This window comes from Canis aureus, chromosome 2 (assembly GCF_053574225.1).
Source record: "Canis aureus isolate CA01 chromosome 2, VMU_Caureus_v.1.0, whole genome shotgun sequence".
In the NCBI taxonomy this organism is placed as follows: domain Eukaryota; kingdom Metazoa; phylum Chordata; class Mammalia; order Carnivora; family Canidae; genus Canis; species Canis aureus.
Genome location: NC_135612.1, coordinates 28,117,819 through 28,142,558, shown reverse-complemented (window position 1 = coordinate 28,142,558; position 24,740 = coordinate 28,117,819). Strand labels below are relative to the sequence as shown.

At 42.8% G+C, this 24,740-nt stretch overlaps 2 protein-coding genes and 1 pseudogene across 2 annotated transcripts in view; 2 read left to right on the top strand and 1 right to left on the bottom strand.

Moving 5' to 3' along the window:
• DMGDH (dimethylglycine dehydrogenase) overlaps positions 1–1,049 on the bottom strand; it is a 68,028-nt gene extending 66,979 nt beyond the window's left edge. Inside the window, exon 1 of the mRNA XM_077867087.1 lies at positions 932–1,049. The gene's annotated coding sequence lies outside the window, so the exon portion shown is untranslated. The remainder of the gene's footprint in view (positions 1–931) is intronic.
• BHMT2 (betaine--homocysteine S-methyltransferase 2) lies at positions 34–14,114 on the top strand. The gene is made up of 8 exons (XM_077867110.1): positions 34–191; positions 3,816–3,948; positions 6,252–6,343; positions 7,497–7,688; positions 9,536–9,683; positions 10,116–10,298; positions 10,525–10,753; positions 12,933–14,114. Exons 1-8 carry the CDS (start codon positions 159–161, stop codon positions 13,012–13,014), a joined length of 1,092 nt encoding a protein of 363 aa, XP_077723236.1. The 5' UTR covers positions 34–158; the 3' UTR covers positions 13,015–14,114.
• A 9,024-nt stretch (positions 14,115–23,138) lies between these two features.
• Positions 23,139–23,582, top strand: LOC144289752 (proteasome maturation protein pseudogene; annotated as a pseudogene).
• Positions 23,583–24,740: the final 1,158 nt, after the last annotated feature.

Sequence of the window (24,740 nt, the reverse complement as noted above, 5' to 3'; positions counted from 1 at the left end):
CGCCCCGTGCGCCTGCCCCGTGCACCTGCCGCCCCGTGCGCCTGGCGTCCCGGGCACCTGCTGCGGCGGGCGGGCGTCCGCGGGGGGGCGCTCCCCCGGGCTCGGGGCGGGCTCGGGGCCGGCGCGCTCGCAGGCCGGGCCCCACAGGTCGCCGCGCCATGGCACCCGTCGGAGGCCCCGGGGCCAAAAAGGTGAGTTTCTGGGCGCCCGCGACGTATTCAGCCTCCCCGGCCGCGGGGCTCCGGTGCCAGGGGTTCGAGTCCCACCTCGGCCCTCGGCGGGGCCCGGGGCGGCTGCCGGCACCCGCAGGGCCCTGCGCCGCGGTTTAGGCGCCCGCGGGGGCCGGGGTGACCGCGGCCTCCGCGCAGGGTTGGGGGACTGGGGGGCCCGTTACAGAGCGCGGACGGCGGACGCACATTATCCCGCTTTCACAATGATGCCCATTCTCCAGGTGAGGAAACTGAGGCCCAGAGAGGCAGGCGACTAGCTCAGGCGGGCGACTTGCTGGTCCAGGGTGAAGCGGAGATTTGGGGTCTAGCTTCAGATTCGGGGGCCAGGCTCACATCTTCTACCCTCAGCCCACCTACACCGTCAGGCCTTCGCCTCAACTCGGGTCCCACCTTCCCTGCAGGTGTCGGGCTGGCCTGAAACCAGTGTCGGTGCAGACACTCCCAGACGTGAGGCTGCCGAGGAGGGGTGGGGAGGGGAGGCCGCGGGGAGGGGGCGCAGGGTCGGTGCGGGGGCTCGGCCTCCCCCCACCACTCAGGTCTCCCGGGCTCCTTCTCTAGGCCTCTTTCCCCATCTGCCCACCGACTGCCAGCTTTGCCCCCCCCCCCTTCTCCCCTGGGTATGTGATGGAGAAAGGGTGACGAAATTAGGAAAGGTATGAGCTGAACGCAGGACATCTCCGGGATCCCCCAAAGCAACTCACATGCGCCTGGAAGTTCAGAGGGAGCGCGGAGGGAGAAGCTGCAGGGACGTGCAAATATGCACCACTGATCTACTTACGCTAAAAACTTAGGACCGACCAAGATGCCGCGGATGATGGGCTCCCTAAATAAAGGTGCACCCACTTAATACGTTATTAGGCAGCTAACGGAGAAGCCAAGTACGGGAACAAGCAAACTGCTTTGGCAAAGTTACAAAAGGAGTTACACCCTGTCACACACTGATTATGTAAAAATATTTATATACTTTATACGTGTAAGGAGGGAAATAATTATGGTAATTACATAGGACGTGGAATATGGGTTTAACATTAAAAAAATCTTTGGATACGTCTTTCTGCTTATAAAAATATGGGCATGGAAGAAAATGATCTTCATAAAAAGATAAAGACGTGCTGATTTCTTTGGGTAAACTTTCTGTAATACTCACCTTTAGTTTGTTTTTTTAAAAAGGTTTTTAAAATATGCTGTCCCTGTCCAATTTCTTCCCAGCCTCTGCTCTTGCAACACCAAGATTATCCTATGATAATCCATGTCAGTGTGTACCTCTGAGTTAAAAAGTTAGTGGGAAACAGCTACTCTCACCTCTCCTGTCAGCTAAGAGGTACATTATAAGAATTCATTTAATTGCCTTAGGGGGCACCTCCTGGAGCTTCCTTAATCCACAAGCGCAGTCCTGGTGGCAGTTTCAGGCAGAAGAGATCTCTGGCCAGAGGGAAAAGGTCACCTGCTCCAGGTGTGAACAGAGGTGCCCTGAAGCCAGACCTGAAGTCTAGATACTGAGATCTGCAAAAAGGAAGCACAACTGGCTCTCAGAGCTCACGACCAGATCCCAGGCAGATTCACTGCCACACTGAAGGGAGGATGGAATGAAAATATAAATGTACTGCAGATTAATTTACAGTGCTGCTTATTCAAATCTTGATAATGTAGTTAGTTTGCAAATGGCTGTTTAGAAAACTGGCACATTTTATACTTTTGGATAAACATCTAGATAACAGATCAAAATGTCTTTACTTGTTATCATGAAGATACAATTGAAATAAGCGCTATAATTTCTTAAAACCCTAACTGATGTTCTGTTAAAGACTATTTTTTTTCCCCTCCTCAGGACCAAACTTGTAGCTATATGAGACCAGTGACATTTTCAAAAGTCTTATCTGTCTGCTAACTCTTGGCACAGTTTATTAAGGGCCTGCTCTTTGTTAGGTGCTGAGATGGTAGGGATAGAGGCAAATAAGATTTGTCACCTGAGCCTCAAGCATTTTAAAGCCAACCGGAGGAGACCGGGAAGTAACCAGATACCTGAGAGAGGTAGAGGCAGGAATGGAGGGTGTTTGACCTTAGGCAGAACACAGAGGTGGAAGTAATCCCAGAGTAGGTCAGACAAGGCCTTGCTCTGCAGCCAGGGAAGATACAACAGAGGGGGCTGGAGTGGCTTGGAAGCCTTTTCAGTAATGGAGGGGGAGGGGGCAGTGCATGGCCTGTGGCTGTGAGGAAAAGGAAGAGGGAGGACATTTCTAAGAAGTGTTAAGTAGTTACCCTTGGCATAACCCTGTGAGAGATTGGAGGGGGAGGGGAGACACAATTCTGTAACATCCAAATTTACTTATTCAAGTATAGGTGGGCCGCATATAGAAGTGGGACTACAAAGGGACTAGATTAAGAATTTAGACGATCTAAAGTCTGCTTTTTTACTTACTTAGCTCTGTGGTCTTGTACAAACCACTTAGCCTCTCTCAACATCACTTTCCTCATTTATAAAATGAGAATAAAAACTGTCTGGCCTGCCAAACTTACGGAGCTGTCCAGAATACCAAATGAAAACCTGTATGTGAACATGCTGGAAAATGCAGGGCATAGTTATGAAACTTTGTGTCCCTTAGGATTGTGTGTAGCGGTTTACACACACACAAAAGGGCTATTTTTGCCCTAAAATGAGGTTTTGCAATCCATGGCTGCTGCAGCTGCCTAAGTTGTCATTATAAGACCCCGCCAGGGGTGCCCAGGTGGCTCAGTTGGTTAAGCTTCTGCCTTTGGCTCAAGTCATGATCCCAGGGTCCTGGGGTGGAGCCCCGCATTGGGCTCCCTGCTCCTTGGGGAGCCTGCTTCTCCCTCTCTTTCTGCCTGCCACTCCTGCTGCTTGTGCGTGCGCTCTCTCTGTCAAATAAATAAATGAAATCATAAATAAATAAATAAATAAATAAATAAATACACCCAGATGCAAGTTATACCAGCTGTTAGTTGGCTCCACCAGCCTTAGTGTGTGACTTTCAATGGCATGGCTGAGAGATGACTGCTATACCTCCAGGACTTACGGTGACATTACAGATAGAAGGAGGACAAAAATGCCTAGATGGAAGGGAGTGCCCATCTATATCAGGAAAGCAAAACTTTTCCAGAAATCTTTAACTGAGTTCCACCTATGCCTCATTGGCCAGCACCATGTCATATGTATAGCCACTCCTAGCCGCAAGGGAGCCCAAGGATCTTTTTTAAGTAGGGGACATTGTCTCCCCAAATGAAATACATGAACAAAGAAAAGGAGAGGAAACACATATTAATTAGGCTACTATCAGCATCTGCCACTGACATGTTGAAAAACCAAAATAACTATCATGGAATTAGCACTTTCACTATAATTTGACTCAGATTAAATGTTATTTGAGGAAAAAATACAGCACTATGCACAAAAATAACTGGAATGTCCAAGAAATATAAAAATTTTCAATCTTTCTGAAATATTAGACTGAAGATTTTAACAGAACTGGAGCAATAAGAACATGGTACCACCTTTCCTAAAATTGGAGACTGCTTTTAGGAAAAAAAGAGGTATTATAGGTGATTTTTTTTCTTTTTCTTCTTCAGGGTATTTTGGAACGTCTGGATAGTGGAGAGGTTGTGGTTGGAGACGGCAGCTTTCTCATAACTCTGGAGAAGAGGGGCTACGTGAAGGCTGGGCTCTGGACTCCAGAGGCCGTAGTACACCATCCCGATGCAGGTCAGTGCCGGCGTCTCCCAAGAGTGTTTATCTGGGTGACAATTTGCTTAAATTTGACTGAAGGAAGATTAAGAAATAATTTTGAGTGTTGTCCAAGGACTGTTTCACTTGCCAGAGTCACCAAGATGTAGAGACAGTGACAGTGCATGGCCTGAAGCATATGTAGGAAAATGGCCTCTCCGTGCCCAACCACCCACCTCCACACTTCATATACAGGGGGTGCTAAAACATGCAACTTGGGACCCCTGGGTGGCGCAGCGGTTTGGCGCCTGCCTTTGGCCCAGGGCGCGATCCTGGAGACCCGGGATCGAATCCCACGTCGGGCTCCCGGTGCATGGGGCCTGCTTCTCCCTCTGCCTGTGTCTCTGCCTCTCTCTCTCTCTCTCTCTGTGTGACTATCATAAATAATAAATAAAAAAATTTTTAAAAATAAAAAATAAAACATGCAACTTAATATTTGTTCCATGAATATTCACCCTGTGGATATTCAAGAGTTTCCTTAACATAGTAAAACTGTTATTGCTTCACATTAATCTTCCTGACTAATTTACATATTATACTGTGTCCATGTGTTTGGTAAAGATGATTAATAGTAACCACCAAATTAACAGAGCATAGACAGTAGACATTTGGGCTTTGTTGGGGGAGAGGGGTGTGAAGAAATCAACGCAGTTTTGCCTCATCCCCTGAGCTAGAAAAAAAACAATAAAAGTTGGAGGTAGCAACTATGATGGGATTGGCAAGGAACATCAAACTGGAACTTTAGGGATCCCTGGGTGGCGCAGCGGTTTGGCGCCTGCCTTTGGCCCAGGGCATGATCCTGGAGACCCGGGATCAAATCCCATGTCGGGCTCCTGGTGCATGGAGCCTGCTTCTCCCTCTGCCTATGTCTCTGCCTCTCTCTCTCTCTGTGTGACTATCATAAATAAATAAAAATTAAAAAAAAAACTGGAACTTTAACTCTATTTTTACTCTTTTTTTTTTTTTTTTTGAGGGCAATCTCCTAAATTAAAGTGGAAAATAAAGCAAACGAATGAAATGAATAGAAGCCGGGAATGGGATTTTGGTTTGCTCTGATGGTATTCATCTATGCACCATGTGTCCAAGAAACCTGGGATGCTGTCTTGATTCTTCCACTGACAAGTCATTTGACTTTCCCAATGATCAGTGTCTTTTTTTTTTAAAGATTTATTTATTTTTGAGAATGAGTGTGTGAGTGGGGCAGGAGTAGACAGAGAAGGACAAGTACCCCCAATGCAGGGCCCAATATTATGACCCTGAGATAATGACCTGAGCCAAAACCAAGAGCCAGTCACTCAACCGACTGAGCCACCCAGGATCAGATTCTTGACTCATGTCACAGGACAGGATGACATGGGCTAGTTGTTAGAACTTGTGAGTTAACCTGCATGAAAAGCCCAACACATCATACTGTACCCACTGGACAGTTTTATTGTTTCATTGGATACGCAGAGTTATATGGTAAGACCAAGTTTTGTTTCTCTGGCACTTAGCTCAAAGTTTTCATCTGGCCCATGGAGAACTTATTCTTAATTTTTTAAAAAGATTTTATTTATTTATTCATGAGAGACAATGAGAGAGAGACAGAGACACAGGCAGAGGGAGTAGCAGGCTCCATGCAAGGAGCCTGATGTGGGACTCGATCCCGGATCCCAGGATCGTGCCCTGAGCCGAAGGCAGACGCTCAACCGCTGAGCTACCCAGGTACCAGGTAGCATCCAACTTATTCTTAATTTTAGAAGATCTTTTTGCTAAGCCAGAAAGTGTTGAAATGGCAAGGATGAGGATTGGGGTTGGGGAGAGATGAAGAGAGAGAAGGGAAGGGTGTCCTGATAGGCCAACGGAAGCTCCCTGGCTGTGTCTCCCAAGCCGCCTGCTGTTGAATGAACTTGGTGGGGGCACCACTCACACACACCTGGTCCACTATGAGAATTTCCTCGTGTAAGGATTTCTTGACTGTAAGTGGAGCAACTACGTCTTCCACAACACAGGCAAACAAATAAACCCTCTCTAGACCAAAAGACCAAGGAGCAATTGGCCAACCAGGCCTTAATGTCTGCCGAAGACTGACAAGACCATTGAGGCCCATTGACAGGACAATATGAGGTCGCTCCAAACAGCCTCAATTTAGCATTGACTCTCCCATGTCCTGTCCTTGAACTCTACTGACCTTTATCTGCAATTTTTTACAAGTACTAGTGCTTGAAAGAGATGTTTTGCTACAAATGAGAGCTCTTATGATTTTTATCTTTTTAATCTTAATTTTTAAAATTACTTTGTAGTTCGTCAACTTCACATGGAATTTTTGAGAGCAGGATCAAATGTCATGCAGACTTTCACCTTTTCCGCCAGTGAGGACAATATGGGAAGCAAGGTAACTGTAATTTTGGTTGGGGTGGAGGTGGAGGCAGGGAGGGAGGATCTTAGGGTGGGGTGAGTGTTAGGGATTTATGATAAAACTAACCTCTTGACTGCAGGTTATGAAACTGACCTGATGTGTTCCTATAGTTTATTAAAAACTCTACATAAGATGTCTATTAGGAAATTAATTATTATGTAAATGAATATGTACCATGTAAATGAGCTTTTTTCTGCTCTTTAGCTGGGGTCGGGGAGGTGGGGAGATAGGATTAGGAAGGAATAGGCCATTGGAAGGACATGGTCATCCTTCTGTGCTACTTTTTTGTAGAGAAAGAACACTTTCTAGATGCCCCTTATTTCACCTTCTTCTACCTTCTTCTCTTCTGACTTTCCCATCTGGAGACAGGGTGGTCCTTGGGAACACAGCACTGGCCTAGGAATGAAAAGAATTAGGTTTGATGCCACCTGTAGGATGTGTGATTTTGTGCAAGACACTTGACTGCGTGGAGCACTGGGTTTCTCTCTGCAAAATGCAGATAATTTATGCTTAAATGCATAGGCTTGTTGAGAATAGTAGATAAGAGGAAGAATGTGGAAGGACTGTGAGATAGCCTGTACAGGTAAAGTGTTAGAAGTTGTAAACATTCATGCGCATTTATGCCTGCCACCAACCAACATTTTTTGAGTACCAGTAATAGTCCAATCTATGCTCGAAACAAAGATGAAAGAAAGCCAAAGACCCTATTCTGAAGAGGCTCACGGTCAAGTGAGGGAGGCAAACAAACAAACATTTACAAAAATCCTGTGTGGTGAGTACAGTAATGGAATTAGAAGCTCACTGGTAGTAGAGGAGAAAGTACCCAACTCTTCTGGTCCTCTCAGATTTTTAAAATTTCATTTTGATTTAGATTCAATCAATTAAGATACAGTATATTATTAGTTTCAGAGGTAAAATTTCATGATTCATCAGTTGCATATAGCACGCAGTGCTCATTGCATCCTGTGCCTTCCTGAATGCCCATCACCCGGTTCCCCTATCCCTCCTCAAATTGCAGTTTAAACCATGACTTGAACTCATCCTACTTGCTTATTGCCCCCTTCGGTATCTTACATTTTACCTCTACAATGCCGGGCTCGCCATCTGAACCCTTGCTCTCTAACCTCAGTGGGAAGATGTGAATGCTGCTGCCTGTGACCTTGCCAGGGAGGTGGCTGGCAAAGGTGATGCTTTGGTGGCAGGAGGGATCTCCCAGACATCAGTGTACAGACACCACAAGGATGAAGCTAGAGTTAAAAAACTCTTTCAACTCCAGCTAGAGGTTTTCATAAGGAAAAATGTGGACTTCTTGATTGCAGAGGTAAGCCTAGGATCTTAGGGAAAGGATTTGCTCTCTTCTGACAAATCCCACTGCATGGTCTTCAGGTTTCACAGGGGCATTGGGTTGCTTTGTGCCTTCATTTCCTCAGGGTACAGGGTCAAAGGTTTGTGCACACACACTGCAGTCAAGGCAAACATCCTCTCACTTGTACCTAGGTTCTAGTGAAGCCAAAGGGCAGACCCAGGACAGGCCTGACCGTGGCCTTGGTTTTCTTCTGGGTGGTTGTAGCAGCTGACTCAGCAGGGAGCCCTGCACTGTTGGGTGGAAAGGGGACAGTGCTTCCTGGAGGAACCTCTCCTGTGGAGGGGCAGGGCAGGAAGTCACTGGGCGAGGGCCAGAGGCTGCGAGAGAGCAAAGCTTAGGAGCCAGGTGGCTGCTCGGACTCGTGTAGGCCCCACTAATAACACTCGGTGCCAAGTAGTTTCCTTGCCCTCCTCTGTCCATTCTTTGCTCACTCCCATCCGCCTGTTTCCACTCAAGCTATAGAATGTGAGTGACATTTTGAAAAAAGAATCAATGAGAATTGGTCATTGACTGGACATGAAGGCCCAGAACATTCTCTTCCTTCCAATTCCAAAAATTAAAAAGCCCTCACCCCCTATGTTCCACCTTTGCTACCACCTGGAGTCAAGCTCTCAGGCCAAGTCTCTGCCCCTAGCAAGGACAGCCACCTCCCAGCTGCTGTTCCCCTGGCACTCTCTGAATCCACCAAAAAGCTTGCTTTGTCAACCTTCCCGAGGCTCAAGAACACCAAAGCCTGTAAGACACACCTGGCAACAATCATCTGCAGGGATGGGCACAACTCCACCCAGTGGATTCTCCGGATGGGTGGGAACACAAGTTTGTTTTTTTAAGAACCTCTCTGTGGACCCTCTCTGCCATTCCTACAGAATCTAAGTCAAGGAGGAAGAACACAGGGAGACTTTAGCTGGCCTTTCCTTGCTTACTTAAGGTCAGCTTTTCAATTGTGGCCCTTAAGGGGGTTCCTGGGAAGACCCCTGCAAATGACCTGGGTTTACCAAACGGGGTGTCATGTCCACCCTCAACAAAGAAACTCAGTAGCTATTCCTCCTTGCTCTGTGCCTAGTGGTCTCATTGGGGGAAATCATCATATTTCTCCCTACTGCATGGAGCGCTTATGAACATCTAATGAGAAGTGAATAAAAAGCGCTTTGAAGTATAAAGCATAATAAACTAGTCATTATTTTTCAGAGATTACCCCAGTTCTATAAAAGAAGGGTCTAAAATCTGTTAGCATTGGTGCCTCAGTGGCTCAGTTGGTTAAGCATGGGACTCTTGGTTTCGGCTCAAGTCATGATCTCATGGATCATGGGGTCGAGCCCCGAGTCAGGCTCTGTGCTCAATGTGGAGTCTGCTTGGAATTCTCTCTCTCCCGCTCCCCCTCTCCCCACTCACATACTCTTTCTCAAATAAATAAATAAATCTTTAAAATAAAACAAAATAAAATTTATTATTACAACTTTCATTCCTTCAAAATCATGATGATTTTTAAATACTCAATTACGTTAAAAGCCTTTGTGGGTTTCATTTTTGTTTTTGTTTCTTTTTTTGTTTTTTTTTTTTGTTTTTGTAACACTCATCATCTTGCTGAATTGATGATCTCTGAATCAAAATCTATATATTATTCTTAAAGGAATTGAAATGTTAACTCAGAAAAGTATTCTTTAGTCTGCTAAAGACCTATTCCTCAGCAAGTTTTACTATATATACTTGGTCATTTTTATAACTGTTTTGCAACATTTGCATTCCACCTTTCAAAATCTGCTTTATGTTTGGACCAATAGAAAAAGTGAGATTTCTCTTAGTATTTTGAGCATGCAGAAGAAGCTGTATGGGCTGTGGAAGTCTTAAAAGAATCGGGTAAGCCTGTGGCAGTTACCATGTGCATAGGCCCAGACGGAGACATGTGTGGTGTGACACCTGGAGAATGTGCCGTTAAGCTGGTGAAGGCAGGTAATTTGGACTCATAATGGGATAAGCGGTTCAGCTGTCGTTTATGAAATTTAACAAAGGTTCCTTAATCTTGCAAGAGCAGTTCAGAAATAAAAGAAGAACTGGAATTGGTTTCCCTATTTGTAAAACTTGGGAGGTGGAGAAGGATTGCCTAATCCTAATCTCTAAGGCAATTTCCAACTATTAAAAAATAAAGGATGCCTGGGTGGCTCAGTGGTTGAACTTCTGCCTTTGGCTCAGGGTGCAATCCTGGGGTCCTGGAATCGAGTCCCACATCTGGCTCCCCATAGGGAGCCTGCTTCTCCCTCTGCCTGTGTCTCTGCCTCTCTCTGCATGTCTCATGGATAAATCTTAAAAAAAAAAAAGTTAACTTTTAAAAAAATTTAAAAATAAAATAAGTAAAATACAAAAGTTCTGTATTTCTTTGCACAGGGGCTGCAATCGTGGGTGTGAACTGCCGATTTGGGCCGAGCACCAGCTTGAAGACAATGAAGCTCATGAAGGAGGGCCTACAGGCTGCAGGGTTGCAGGCACACCTGATAGTGCAGTCCCTGGGGTTCCATACCCCTGACTGTGGCAAAGGCGGGTTTGTGGATCTCCCAGAATATCCCTTTGGTAAGCTTAGGGCATATTAGAGGTTGTGTTTTCTTATGGTGACAACATGGAAATGGCTATCATGAATGGTTATGATCCCGTCTTACAGAAAGAGACTATGTAAGACAAAAAACATTCAATGCTAATGAGAAATGAGCATCACCTAAAGTTCATCATTTGCCCACCACAGCACCTATGATTTGAATATAGGGACAGTAATAGAAACGCTGTGATTATTGTGTTGCAGGGCTAGAACCCCGAGTTGCAACCAGATGGGATATTCAAAAATACGCCAGAGAGGCCTACAACCTGGGGGTCCGGTACATTGGCGGGTGCTGTGGATTTGAGCCCTATCACATCAGGGCTATTGCTGAGGAGCTGGCCCCAGAAAGGGGGTTTTTGCCTCCAGCTTCAGAAAAACATGGCAGCTGGGGAAGTGGCCTTAATATGCACACCAAACCCTGGATTAGAGCCAGGTAGGAATTTTTTTATTAACATACTATTTTTGTCTAATCTCATTTTATTTATTGTTAGAAATACTATGCATGCAATAAAAATTCAAAAAGTATCCGAGTATATAAAATTATTATTATTTTAAAAGATTGTATTCATTTAAAATGACACAGAGGCAGAGGGAGAAGCAGGCTCCATGCAGGGAGCCCGATGCAGGACTTGATCCCAGGACCCTGGGATGAACCTGAGCCGAAGGCAGATGCTCAACCACTGAGCCACCCAGGCATCCCTCGAGTATATAAAATTAAAACTTTAAGTTTCCCCCCTCCTGACACCAGTCCCATTCCCAAAGGTAATGACCGGTTGGCCATTTGTGTTCTTCTTATACCTCATTTCTGGTTTATCAATTTTAAGCTGTAATTACTGGTAACCCTTTACAAAAGCAGAGGCATTTAAACCATGTAATATTTCCCTTCTCTCCCAGCTCCATTTTTCCCAATTTTGATTTATTACATTTTTATTTCTTCTGTTGATTATCTTTTAAGTTTGAATTTTCCATTTAACCATTCATTGATGTAAAGCAGTATCTCTTATTTTTTTTATTTTTTCTTTTTTTAACTTATATTCAATTTGCCAACATATATTATCTCTTACTTCCATTCTGTAAAATAAGAATGAACTTTTTGCTCCCCTCTAATCTTCCTCCCTCACCTACCTCTTGGCTTCTTTTTTTTTTTTTAATTTTTATTTATTTATGATAGTCACACAGAGAGAGAGAGGCAGAGACATAGGCAGAGGGAGAAACAGGCTCCATGCACCGGGAGCCCGACGTGGGATTCAATCCCGGGTCTCCAGGATCATGCCCTGGGCCAAAGGCAGGCGCTAAACCGCTGCGCCACCCAGGGATCCCACCTCTTGGCTTCTTAACTTAGACCATTACTTTTTCATCATCAAGGTGTATAACCATTGTGTTCTGCTCTGAAATTATAACTAAGTCTTTCAAGCTTAGTCTGTAAATTTATTATAAAAATGTAAAGCTAATAAATAACATTTACAAACATATTAAACAGGATTCATGAAATAAATTTGTCATATTAAACAAACAGGATTCATGAAATATAGTCGTCAGAATACAACTTTATTTTTGTCTCCCTCTGTTTCTTTAAGCCTGCTCATGGGCACAGTGTTTCCTCTCTCCGTATTTGAAAATATTCACATGCCTCAGGACTTTGTTGGATAGTCTTAGGCCATAGAAAGCTCCATGACCACCTTACTTAGCAAACCCAATTTTAATTCAGTAATTAATTGTGTTCAGTTCCAGGGGTACCTGGGTGGCTCAGTCAGTTAAGCATCTGACTTTTGGTCTTAGCTCATGTCTTAATCTCAGGATTGTGAGTTCAAGTCCTACATTGGGCTCCACACTGGGCATGGAGCCTGCTTAAAGAAAAAAAAAAGAAAAAAGAAACGTTCAGTTCCATGTAAAATCAAAACTGGAACCCATGAATCTTACATTTTTCTTTGGTTTTCCAGCAATTGTCTTTAATAGGCAGGAAACTAGGGAAGGCCAAGCTGATCCTTCTATTTCTCGGTCTTATGCTTGCAACCCTCCCTTCCCATCTTGCTAACCAGCATTTCTGATCTCTTCCAATTCAAAGGGAGAGAAGAGAGGATGGAAAGGGGAGTAAGCTGTCTGTCCTTGGCTGACAGCCTAGTAGGAAAAGCACATTTTCTGGGCCTGGCACATCGTCACGGGTGCTGCCATGGTTCCCTCCAGGCTGCCACTGGGAACTTTTTGTCTGTGCTTCTCATGCCATGGGCATCACAGTCTCCTCTGCCTGCTACTTCCCTTTCGGATCCTGTCTTTTTCAGCAGGTCACTCCAAATATCCCCTATTTGGGAGTTCTGACTGTCCTTCCTGGTAATTTTAAATACCTCCAGATTTCAAACACATGGTTTTTATCTGAAAGGTGGGATGACACCCAATGCTTGTTTTTGACGGAAATGTGAGAAAGGCATTAATGGACATAGTTTTTCAGTCTGTATGTTGAAACTGAAGTTCTACTTTAGCCTGATTGTCCACCACACCTCTGTGTATTTGGCAAATATGTATACACATGCACATACATGCAAATATATATAAAACATATTGGATTTATAAAATAGGTATGCATTTTGAAACTAATTATTTTTTTTCAAACCCAGGGCCAGAAGGGAGTATTGGGAAAATCTGCTACCAGCTTCGGGCAGACCTTTTTGTCCTTCACTATCACAGCCGGATGCCTAAGGAGTAGTGAAAGAAAACACCGAAAGAACAGAACAGAAAGAAATCCCCCCTCGAGCCCCAGCCCCGTCTGGAACTCTTCCTCGCCTTTCCCCTCAGCCCGCCCTGCTATCTCTAGCTGCACAGCTAAGGTGCTGCTGGCCCTTCAGTTCAAGCCAGCACCTTGCACTCTTGTGGTAGACAAGCACCCAGCTGGATGCTGCAAAGATAAGGAGAAAGGCCCCTGGTCCTCCAGCTGCTTACTGTCCAGTAATGCTGTGGTACATTCTTTTGAAGGTCATTGAGAATAGCAAAATTTGTCTTTTAGGGTGAATCTGAGATTTTAAAATAACCAGAAGTCGCTGAACACCAAATCTAATGATTAATTCAGGCAACTAAACTGGGTGCTTGCAGAAGAAGGAAGAGCAATGAGTCTGCTTTTCTTATGTGATTTGTATAATGACTCCAAGGGCAATCCCAAAGGAAGAGATGCAAAAAATGTTTTTGAGCAATAGCAGGGTCATTGAAATAAGTTTATAACTTTCCAAAGTGATTACTTTCAAAGATGATTTTACTTAAAGGTGTTAGGTCTTTAAAAAAAAAGAAAAAGATTAGGTCCTAGAATTTTTTAAATGTATGTCTTATGAGGAGCACGTGGGTGGCTCAGTCTGTTAAACATCTTGATTTCCACTCAGGTCCTGATCTCAGAGTTGTGAGATCGAGCCCTGTGTCCACACTGGATGGAGCCTGCTTGGCATTTTCTCTCTCCCTCTCCCTTTGTCCCTTCACCCCCAATAAAAAATAAATGTTAAAAAGTCACAAACAGCTAGATTGTAAACTACTTAAGGACAAGGACAATATGATGTTCTCATATTTTTCCTCAAAGTATTTAGCACTGTGCTGGGCCTGGTAATAGATGCTCAATGAAACACTTATTTTTGATTGTTAAATAAAAATAGATCAAGTTGTAGAAGATCTTTTTAAAAGTCAGAGTTCTAATCTATCTTGATCTAATATGTTCTTGACTGTTTGTGGTATTTGCCATGTGCCAGTATCTCTTTTTTTTCCCAAAACAATGGATCAATTTGTGACAATTGGTAAAATTAAAAATGATTTACCTGTTATCGTGTTTGGATATTTAAAATATCATGAACATTCTTGGGAAAATAATAACAAACATTTACTATTTATTAGGTTCCAGGCTCTTGCTTCTCTCTCATTCTCACACTCCATCCATCCATCCATCCATCCATCTATCCATCCATCCATCCACACTCATTTGTCCCTTTCAGGGATTAAAGAATGAGGGTTTGCCTGTTTGTCCACATATTAGTCTCTGGGCATCCATAGAAAAAGTTTATGGTTTCTTCCATATGATAGCTCTTCAAAAATTTAAAGGTAGGTATCATGTTTCCCTATACTGACTCTTCCTCATTTCCCCCAACCAAAGGCATAGACTTTTAAGATGTGCCTTACCATACTAGCACCATCATATTGGACAATTAACTTTTCAATCTTAATTTCCTCATCTGTTAAATGAGGATAACAATAGAACCATCCTCATTGGATTATTATGAGGATTAGGTGTAATAAAAAGATACTTAGGAAGAGTGTCTGGCATATAGTAGGCCTTCACTGAACATTATGTAGTGTAATATAATTAAGTGACTTGGTTCCCAATCCCCTTATCCTTGTGGTGACTCACCTCTGGCCACACTCCAGCTTAAGTTTAGTACCTAGCTCAGAACCCTGCACTCCAGGAGTGGTTTCTTGCACAACAGCATGCTTGATAGATGATGTTTATGTGAAAAGGGCAGTGCATGGCATTGGGAGCAGAGCAAGAACTAAGAGGCTACAATCCAAGAAGGGGAGCTAGCTTTGGGTCTATACCAGTACAAACTAAAACCTTCATCTTATTTCACATCATAGAATCTAGAAGTGATATAGCAAGTAAACATGAATTATATATGGTAGATGGTAAAGAAGTGCTCACCTAGGTCCCTCAGTCCATAAAAAATGAAAGTCACCTGAGGACCATATCTGCTAAGAGCAGTTCATTTAGACTCTTTGAGAGAGTGAAGTCATTCATCTGCTTTTCAGATTAATAACTGTAATTTACATATCAAAATACATATATATATATATATTCTTCAGAATTTCCTAGTCACAGGAGTGACATGGATTTAAAGATGTGAATAAGGAAAGTAATAATGAAAAATGATTTTGAAGAAGATCTGATGTGGCATCATGATTGGCCTGAGCAGTAACATAGGTTACACCCACTTGATGAAAGCATGTGCAGCTCCTGAAAATTGTGTTCAGGAAGTGTATTTCATAATATCACTGTGTACTGCCTTGCTCTGATGACTTGTGTTCTCAGCATTATTAATAACACAAAAGTCTTCCTATATTTGTGAAACACACAGGCTTCATTAGTAAATGCAACATGTGGAACAGGATGTTGATGAGAGGGAAGTTGATAGCATTTTAAGAGACAAACAGGTAACCAAAGAAGTTTTCAAAAGATAGATTTCCTGCATTGAAAGACTCCAAAATTTATATGGTGATTGTATCACATTTTGGATAATAATAAAAATGTAATGGGAAAAGTATTTCATGCCATGCAATCCCAACTCCAATGTAATAATCATGCCCCAAAAGAAAGTCATGAAAGTATACTCAGTCCCCCACTCTTATGTGTCTTGTTTTGGCAATACTAGACAATACATTTAGGTAACTAAAAATATTGGAAAACTGAAGATTAAATTGTTTTTTATGGGGTATCCCAGGTGGCTCAGTGGTTTAGCACTGCCTTCGGCCCAGGGCATGATCCTGGGGACCCGGGATCAAGTCCCACATCAGGCTCCCTGCATGGAGCCTGCTTCTTCCTCTGCCTCTGTCTGTGCCTCTTTCTCTCTGTGTGTTTCTCATGAATAAATAAGTAACAATCTTTAAAAAAAATTTTTTTATGAAGAAATAAAATACAACTAGAAATCTCAAGAAGATCATCTAAAAAGACTATTATAGACAATAGAAGAATTTGGTAAAGTGGCTGGTAAAAATTTTGTATATAAAAGTCATTGCTTTTCTACATAGATTTGACAAGTATTTTGAAAGTAGAGCAGAATTAGAGATATCTTTTATATTTTCAGTAAAATGATTGTCTAGGAAAAAATTAATAAGAAATATACAAGAGGTGGGGCACCTGGGTGACTCAGTAGTTAGCTTTGGCCTTTGGCTCAGATCATGACCCCCGGGGATCCTGGGATAGAGTCCCGCATTGGGCTCCCTGCATGGAGCTTGCTTCTCCCTGTGCCTGTGTTTCTGTCTCTCTCTCTGTCTCTCATGAATAAATGGATGGAATCTTTGAAAAAATAAAAAGAAATATACAAGAGCTGTTGAAGGAAATTTGAGGATGCTACTGTAGGATACAGAATAAGATGACTTAATCTACACATGCTTATAAAGAGAAAGACACAATTTTTTAAGGTGTAAAGTTATTCTAAATTTATTAATAAATGTATATACAGTGAAATTATCATCAGGATTGAGGGGAAATAGACAGGCAAACTCTTGGGTTCATACCAGGAGAAAAACCAGAAGGGTGATGGGAAAAAGAGAGGTAGTCAGGAAGGTATAGCCTTGCCAAATAATCACCATATGTAACATAGCTGGAGTGAATAAAGCCACTAGATATGTGCATTTAAAAAAAAGAAAGATCAATGAAGTTAATGTATGATAAAGGGGGCATTTCAGGTCAGTGAAGAAGAGCTGGATTGTTTAATAATGATGGACATTTGGTCAATTATATGGAAAGAAAATGTTAGATCTCTTAGGACAAGTTCAAGATTTTTTTTTCAAGTTCAAGATTGATCAAAGTTTTAAACATAAATCCAGAAGAAAAAAGCCATAAAAGAAAAAACATAAAATTTATCATACAAAACATTTAAATGTATGCACAAAACTCAAAATACTCTAAAGAAAGATGAAGTCAAATGGGAATAATGTGTAATAGGCTTAGTAACTGCTATTCCAAGAGCAAGTCTTGAGCTGTCTTAGCTCAACTTTCTTTCTGTGCAGATATGGGAAGGGGGGAAGTGCTCGCCTATAAGATTAGCATTCAGAACTCCATTCCACTGAATCTTCTTGGGCTCAAAAGTGTTATGAGAGGGAAATGTATGCAACTGGGGACCAAGCAAACCCTTGGAATCAGCAGAAGTGTCACCATTGCTCAACAATCACTATTCCACACTATTTCCATATCTGGAAATTACCAAAATATCCATAATGAAACATTAGTTAAATGAATTAAGGAACATCAACAGGATGATAAACCATGGAGCCATTAAAAAGAATACCTGAGGTCAACAGGTACTGGAACGGAAGGAGCTCCTAGATATGTTGTTGAATGAGAGTGTGGTCCCATTGTGTCTGGGTAGAATATTTCTAGGAGGAATGCTTCCCTCCTAAGAGGAGACTGGCAACTGAAACTGTTGCCAGGTGAACTGAGAGATCCCAGGCTCTGAGGCCTTGACTCAACCCATCCCAAAGAATTTACCAAAGTTTCTTGGTCTCATCACGAGAAAGAATTCAAGGACATCTGAATTCACAAGTGGGAACATTTATGAAAACAAAAGTACACTCTGAAGATATGAGAGCTGGTGAACGAGAGAGAGAGAGAGAGAGAGAGAGAGAGAGAGATGCTGACCTGGGGTTCAGGTTTCCATCTTTTACTGACAGTCTTCAACTAGGGGATGGAACATTCATTACTTGGGTCAGGGATTTCCTAGGAGGGTTTCATGCCTTTTCTTCCTTACGTCAGAGATTTCCTGTCATGGCACCCATCATCTTGGGCCTGTCTGGTTTGATCTGGCTTTTCGTGGAGTGCTGCCGTGACAGGCCTCTGACTTTCCAAAAGCTGCCCATGACTTCCTTTGTGCTGGCCTCCCGGTGTCCTGTTAGAACCTAACTAACTGCCTGCTTTAACAAAACTATGGTACAGTAGAGGGGGCGCCTGGGTGGCTCAGTTGGTTAAGCATCTGCCTTCTGTCTGGGTCATGATCACAGGGTCCTGGGATAAAGCCCCACATCCAGTCCCCACGTCCCAGGGATCAAGCCCCACATCCAGCCCCCATGTCCCAGGGATCAAGCCCCACATCCAGCGCCCACATCAAACCCCATGTTGGGCTCTCTCCCTCTGCCTCTGCCTGCCACTCCCCCTGCTTATGCTCTCGTGCTCTCTCTCATTCTCTCTCTCTCTTTCTGCCAAATTAATAAAAGCTTAAAAAAAAAACCAACTATGGTACAGTAGGAAAACTTCCTTTTCTCTGATACCTTTTTTGGTTTCTTAATATGGGTAGTTATTCAACAAAAAAAAATTAGATTTAAAATTTATACCAAGATTTCTAATTTCAAGAGGAGAAATCATCAGATCAGGAGCTCCCTGTTGTGACACAGAATTAGAAATTCTGTATCATCAATGATATACACCAGGCAAAAGTACCTGAGTGAACTCTAATCCAATTTTGAGGAAATACAAGTGATATTGGAATAAACACTACCACAAGGAAGCAATCAAGAGAATCATATATTCTGTAGAAGAGCTGGTCGGGTCTATTTCATAGGTCAGTACCTTGGGACTGCTCATCTATATGTAAGAAACCGATGTGGGGTGCACGGGCGGCTCACTCTGACTCTGGGTTTTGGTCCATGTTGTGATCTCAGGTTATGAGATGGAGCTCTGCCTCCAGCACTCAGTGGAGAGTCTGCTTCTCCATTTCTCTCCCCCTACTTGCTCTCTCTTTCTCTCTCTCTCTCTCAAATAAATAAATAAAATCTTAAAAAAAGAAAGAAAGAAACCAATGCAATACAGTCTTGGATTGGATCCTAGTTTCAACAAACCTGACATAAAAGACTTTAGGTACAAACTGGGAACATTTGGATACAGACTGAGTGTTTAGGAATTGGAATTCATTTTGACTGTGTAGAAAAATGTCCTCACTTTTTAAAGATGCACATGAGGGGCACCTGGGTGGCTCAGTGGTTGAGAGTCCACCTTCGGCTCAGGGCGTGATCCCGGGGTCCTGGGATCGAGTCCCACATCAGGCTCTCCATGGGGAGCCTGCTTCTCCCTCTGCCTGTGTCTCTGCCTGTCTCTCTGTATGTTTCTCATAAATAAATAAAATATTTTAAAAATTAAAAAATAAAAGTAAAGATGTGTATGAATTTTTTGATGTGCACTAAAATGTTAAATTACTGTTTAAAATTTACTTTAAATGTTTTAGCAGATAAAAGTGAGGGTTTTCTTGAAGAGCAGAATTTCTACAGGTTCTGATCTGGTAGGGAGGAAATGAAGAACAAGGTAATCGTCAAAAGTTAGGAATGCTCCGTGAAACTGAGAAAAAACTGGCTTGAACCAGCTCTTTCCAGTTCCATAGCAGATGTTTACTGTACTAGGGAGTTACCCAGGAGGGGAGATGGCCCTCTGATAAACCCTACCGGGCTGCGTGTAGAATCAACAGTGCACACCAGCGAACAGCTGTAAGGGATGAGAGATGTGAGGAACCTAGGGGCCAAAGTTCAGCTGGGAAAGCAGTTCCCTTCCCAGTGAGCACAGATGTGATTGGATTCCCTCCCGCAAAACCGTAAGCAAAGTTAAGCAACTCATTTTGGCTGTACAGTCAGCTGCCTTGAAGACCAGCACATACTTTGTTTAATGAGTAATGAAAATGCTGAAAAGAATTTCAGAAGGCTACAATTTCACCCAACATCGAGGTTGTTTTATTAAACAGTCCCGAGCAAAGTAGAGGGGCCGTGCTGACTGGCATCGCTGGCACTCTGCAGCCACCTCTCATTTCATTTGAGTCAGAGCAGAAAGGAGAGAAGAGGAGAGAAGGGGAAAGAAAAGTTGGGCTCTTCAGGATATAGATCCAGATGAGCTGTCCTCTTCAAAACAGGAAAATGGAAGAAGATGGATGGTGATTACCTACCCTGGGGGTTCTGTGCTCTCATAACAATTACACCCACTCTCAGTCACTTGCTCAGTCACTTGCTCAACCATTCATTACTCAAATAATGTTTACTTAGTGCTTGACCTCTGAGAGTCCCCGCCCTCTCCCTATCAGCTTGCCAGTATTCAATATTTCTCATAAATAAGTACAATAAGGTATCAATACTCCCTGGACTGTTCCTAGTTATTTGCCTGTCCCTACTTGAGAGGCCAGAGGCAATATCTTATTAATTGCTGTATTCTCAGTGCCTGGCACACTGTAGGACTCAAAAAAGATGTTGAATGAATGAACAAATGGACAAAGCATGATAGGGTCAAGGGATACAAAGACACACCGTCTTATGCGGCCTTGCTGAGTTCTCTTGCCAAAAATATTTTGTAGAATGAGTACATGATGTATGACAGACCAGCATGAGATTGTGCTGATTCAAAGGAGTTGAAGTTGGGGAGACTGGTGGGAGGAAATAGGGGGCATCGGTAACTAGAATGGCAGGCTCTGTGTGAGCAGAATGACTAAGGGAGCAGCCCCTGGAAGGTCCAGGCTGCAACAGCTGAAGGGAGCATTAGGACAAAGGAGGGAGTTGGGACTCAGGATCATTAGCAATGGAAAAAAAAAAAAAAAAAACATTTAAAAATGCACCATTGCCATTTAAAATATGGAACCGTTTTGAAATCTAAAAACAGTAAAGCCAATCCAACCATGTTCATTTTCTCTAAAAAATGAATTTGGGACACTCTATTCCAAACCATTTTCTGTAGCAGCAAAATTGATAAAGTATACTTTTCTAATTAGGAAATTAAAAATAGGGCAGCCCAGGTGGCTCAGCGGTATAGCACCTACCTTCAGCCCAGGGAGTGATCCTGGAGACCCGGGATCGAGTCCCATGTCAGACTCCCTGCAAGGAGCCTGCTTCTCCCTCTGCCTGTGTCTCTGCCTCTCTCTCTCTCTCTTTCTCTCTCTCTCTCTGTGTTTCTCATGAATAAATAAATACAATATTTAAAAGAAAAAAAACGAAATTAAAAATACTGGTACCTGGTTCATGAAAGTTGGGCTTCTTTCCATGCTGAAGAAGCCTTACAAGTTGCTATAATGAACATACGTCTATATATTCTGATTTTAGGTGCAATACATACCTTCCCTTCAGTCTCACGAAAAATATTTCTCTCTTTTACCTACTTGCTCATTTATTTATTCATTCATTCCTTATATTCAACAAATATTTATTAAGACTCTTATGAGCCAGGTACTGTTTTTGTTTTTGCTTTTTGTTTTTTTAAAGATTTTATTTATTTTTATTCATGAGAGACAGAGAGAGAGATAGAGAGGCAGAGACATAGGTGGAGGGAGAAGCAGGCCCCATGCAGGGAGCCTGATGTGGGACTTGATCTCGGGACCCCAGGATCACACCTGGGCCGCAGGCATGTGCCAAACTGCTGAGCCACCCAGGTGTCCCAAACCAGGCACTGTTCTAGGGGCTGGGACTATACAGGGTGACTAACTAGCCTGGTTTGCCCAAGACAAATCCAGTTTTAGCACTGCAAGTCCTGTGTGCTGGGAAAGCCCTCTCTCCTGGGCCAATGTTAGTCATTCCAGAGCCTACAGAGTTGAGATTTAAATAGAGAGGGCCCTAGGAAGCCCTTGCTAAAAGAGGTTATTTTCAGGAAAAGCCCTGGAGTAGATAACGACAATCACCACAATAGATTTTTTTGAGAAGAGCAGTTCAGAAAGGTCAAAGCCGGAGGCAGCTAGCTGACCCCATGTGCACTTGGAGCAGCCAAGAAGCCAAGCTTGCTGAGGACACAGTGAGAGGACAGTCACAGGAGATGAGATCTGAGAAACAAGGAGACTCGGATTATGTGAGGACATGTCAGTCCTAGCAAGAATTTCTGCTTTCCCAGAGTGATAGGAGCGGGCGCGGGAGGGTTTTTTGATCCAGGAAAGGACAGGATCATTTTGGCTACTGTATTAATAAGCCACAAAGAGGAAACAACAGGACAGGGAGAGATAGCATCTAAATGGCCTTTTTATTATTATTATTTTTAGTAATCTCTACACCCAATGTGGGGCGAGAAGTTACAACCCGGAGATGAACAGTTGGCCCTTCTGACTGAGCCAGCCAGGAGTCCCTTAAATTGTCTTTTTGAAAGTTCTATCTCTCTTAGCTGTGCCCAAGGAAACTGACAGAAAGATTTCGCTCCTTTTGGGGGCTCAGTTTTATCTTTTTATTTTTAAACATTTTATTCATTTATTTGAAAAAGAGAGAGAGCATGAGCAGGGGAAGGGGCAGGGGAAGAAGAACAAGCAGATACCTCGTTGAGCGTGGGGCTCGACATGGGGCTTCATCCCAGGACCCAGAGATCATGACCTGAGCTGAAGGCAGGTGCTTAACCAACTGAGCTACCCAGGTGCCCTCAGTTTTATCTCTTAAAAAAAAAAGGAGAAATCTACTCTTTCCTGGTTCAGTGATGACTATTGATTCTTAATTTTATAATGAAAGAGAAACAGTTTCAAACATGAAGGATATAAATGGTGTCATCTAACTCAAAACTCTCATATGGCATGAATGTACCTCCATAGAGTGGTGTTAAGGATGTGTAGCCTGGGAGGGGCCTGGGTGGCTCAGTTGGTAAGCATCTGACTCTGGGTTTCGGCTCCATTCATGATCTCAAGGTCAGGGGAGCCTGGAGGTTCTCTCACTCCTTCTCCCTCTGCCCCTCCTCTCATGCTCGCTCTCTCTCTCTCAAATAAATCTTAAAAAAAAAAAAAGAAAAAAAGAATGTGCAGTCTGGGCCCAGACCACCTGAGTCTGTGTCTCAGTTCTGTGGCTCAGTAGCTATGTGGCCTTAAACAAGTGAATTAGCTTGAGGACAATAGCTGTCCCTACCCTCAGAGCTGTTAGGACAGTTCCATGAGTTAACACTTGTGCCTGGAGCAAGGTAAATATTCATTAATGTTAAGTATTATTATAATTATTAAGCTATACAAGGATAGATGCTCAGCTTTAAAACGGAGGTGAGCTTTCAGAGATAGAGCTTGTGTTTTAACTAATCATCAAATCCTTTTCAGCTCTGAGCGTAAGATTTATTGAATGAATAAATAACTGTTACTAAAGAGAGGCTGTTCACAGAGCAAGTGAAGATGAATGCCAGAGGACTTAGATCTCAGCCGAAGTCAGTATTCCAGTTACTGAACTTTCAGCAATGGACCTTTTGAATAGCATGATCTTCTTTGAAAAGGTCTTCCTTGTGTGAAAAATGAACTTTTGCCCAATCACCCTCTTGAATTATCAGAAAAAAATTTCCAGCTCAACCAAGATACAATGAAATTTTCTACACTAAGAAACATCCAAGGTCTGTTTGCTCCACTGAAATTACAAATGGAATTCAAGGCAATGCAGCAGATTCAGCGTCCTACATTTCTTCCAAGGTCAAACCTGTCACTGGACGTTTTGAGGGGTAATGATGAGACTATTGGATTTGAAGATATCTTAATGGCCTGTCACAAAGTGAACTAATGGGAGAACCACACTTGATGGTGAAATATAAACTCGGTTTACTGTACTCTTGTGCATGTTGTTTATAGTCATCTTTTTACTATAATTTGATGTACACAACATTAAAAGTACTGACACACAAGAAAAAAATAGTTACTAAAGCATCAGTCATATTTTTATTGACTTTTTAGTTATAAAACACTGAGTTTAAGAACAGATAATTGGAAGATTACTTTTTATCTTAGAAAGTGAACTCAGGGGATCCTTGGATGGCTCAACGGTTTAGCGCCACCTTAACCCCGGGGTGGGATCCTGGAGACCCGAGATCGAGTCCCACATTGGGCTCCCTGCATGGAGCCTGCTTCTCCCTCTGCCTGTCTCTGCCTCTGTGTCTCTTGTGAATAAGTAAATAAAATCTTTTAAAATAAATAAATAAAATATGTACACTTAATTATTGAAAACCTCATCTGAAACTAATAATGTACTATATGTTAGCTAATTGAAATTAAATTTAAAAAAATGAACTATGAACTAGTTCTATAAGGACATATTCTAAAAAGAAAAAAGAAAAGAAAAGATCTACATTTAACTCTCAGACCTGCTCAAGCTATTTTTCCAGACTTCTCCTGCACCAAGGAAAGTAGCCACTATTCTAGTTCATTACACTATTGCTTCTGAGAGGACACAGAGGCCCAAGAAAGTTTAGTGATTTATTCAAAAGGTCTTTGTTGAAAATAAGTCATGTTGAAAGTCCAAATAGTTTCCTCGTTTTTTTCAAGAATCCTTTTTCAGAGCCTCCCACAATACAGTGGGGAAGCAGCATGCTTTGATCAAAAGGGCCTGCTACTAGGCTCCCTGCAACATCCAGCCAGACAGGCTACTCCAGCTTGCTGTGTTCCTCTGCAGAGATTTATTCCTGCCCCCTCCCGAGTATGCTGTGTACTGAAGCCTCAGGCGTGAAGAATGAGACAAATAAAACCAATTTCCACAGAGGCCATAACATAGAAAATATTGCTTCTTTTCCCTTGCTAAATCAAACAATTGAGCTTGCTTTTCCTATAAATCCTCCCCCCCTGATTGTGGCATCGTGGCATTCATTTGACAAATGTTTATTGGAGACCTACTTTGTGTCAGGCACTCTACTCAGCAGTGGCCTGCATTTATTAGCATCAATGCTTTAGGACTAATTTGGAATAGATGGAAACTTGCTCCATCTAATAAAAGTCTCTTCTGTAAAATGTGCTTGA

Excerpts from the sequence above, each read along its gene's own strand:
- BHMT2 (XM_077867110.1), top strand. The coding sequence starts at position 159 with ATGGCACCCGTCGGAGGCCCCGGGGCCAAAAAG. Across the intron at positions 192-3,815 it reads GAGGCCCCGGGGCCAAAAAG|GGTATTTTGGAACGTCTGGA; the intron begins GTGAGTTTCTGG and ends TTTCTTCTTCAG. Across the intron at positions 7,689-9,535 it reads TGGACTTCTTGATTGCAGAG|TATTTTGAGCATGCAGAAGA; the intron begins GTAAGCCTAGGA and ends GATTTCTCTTAG.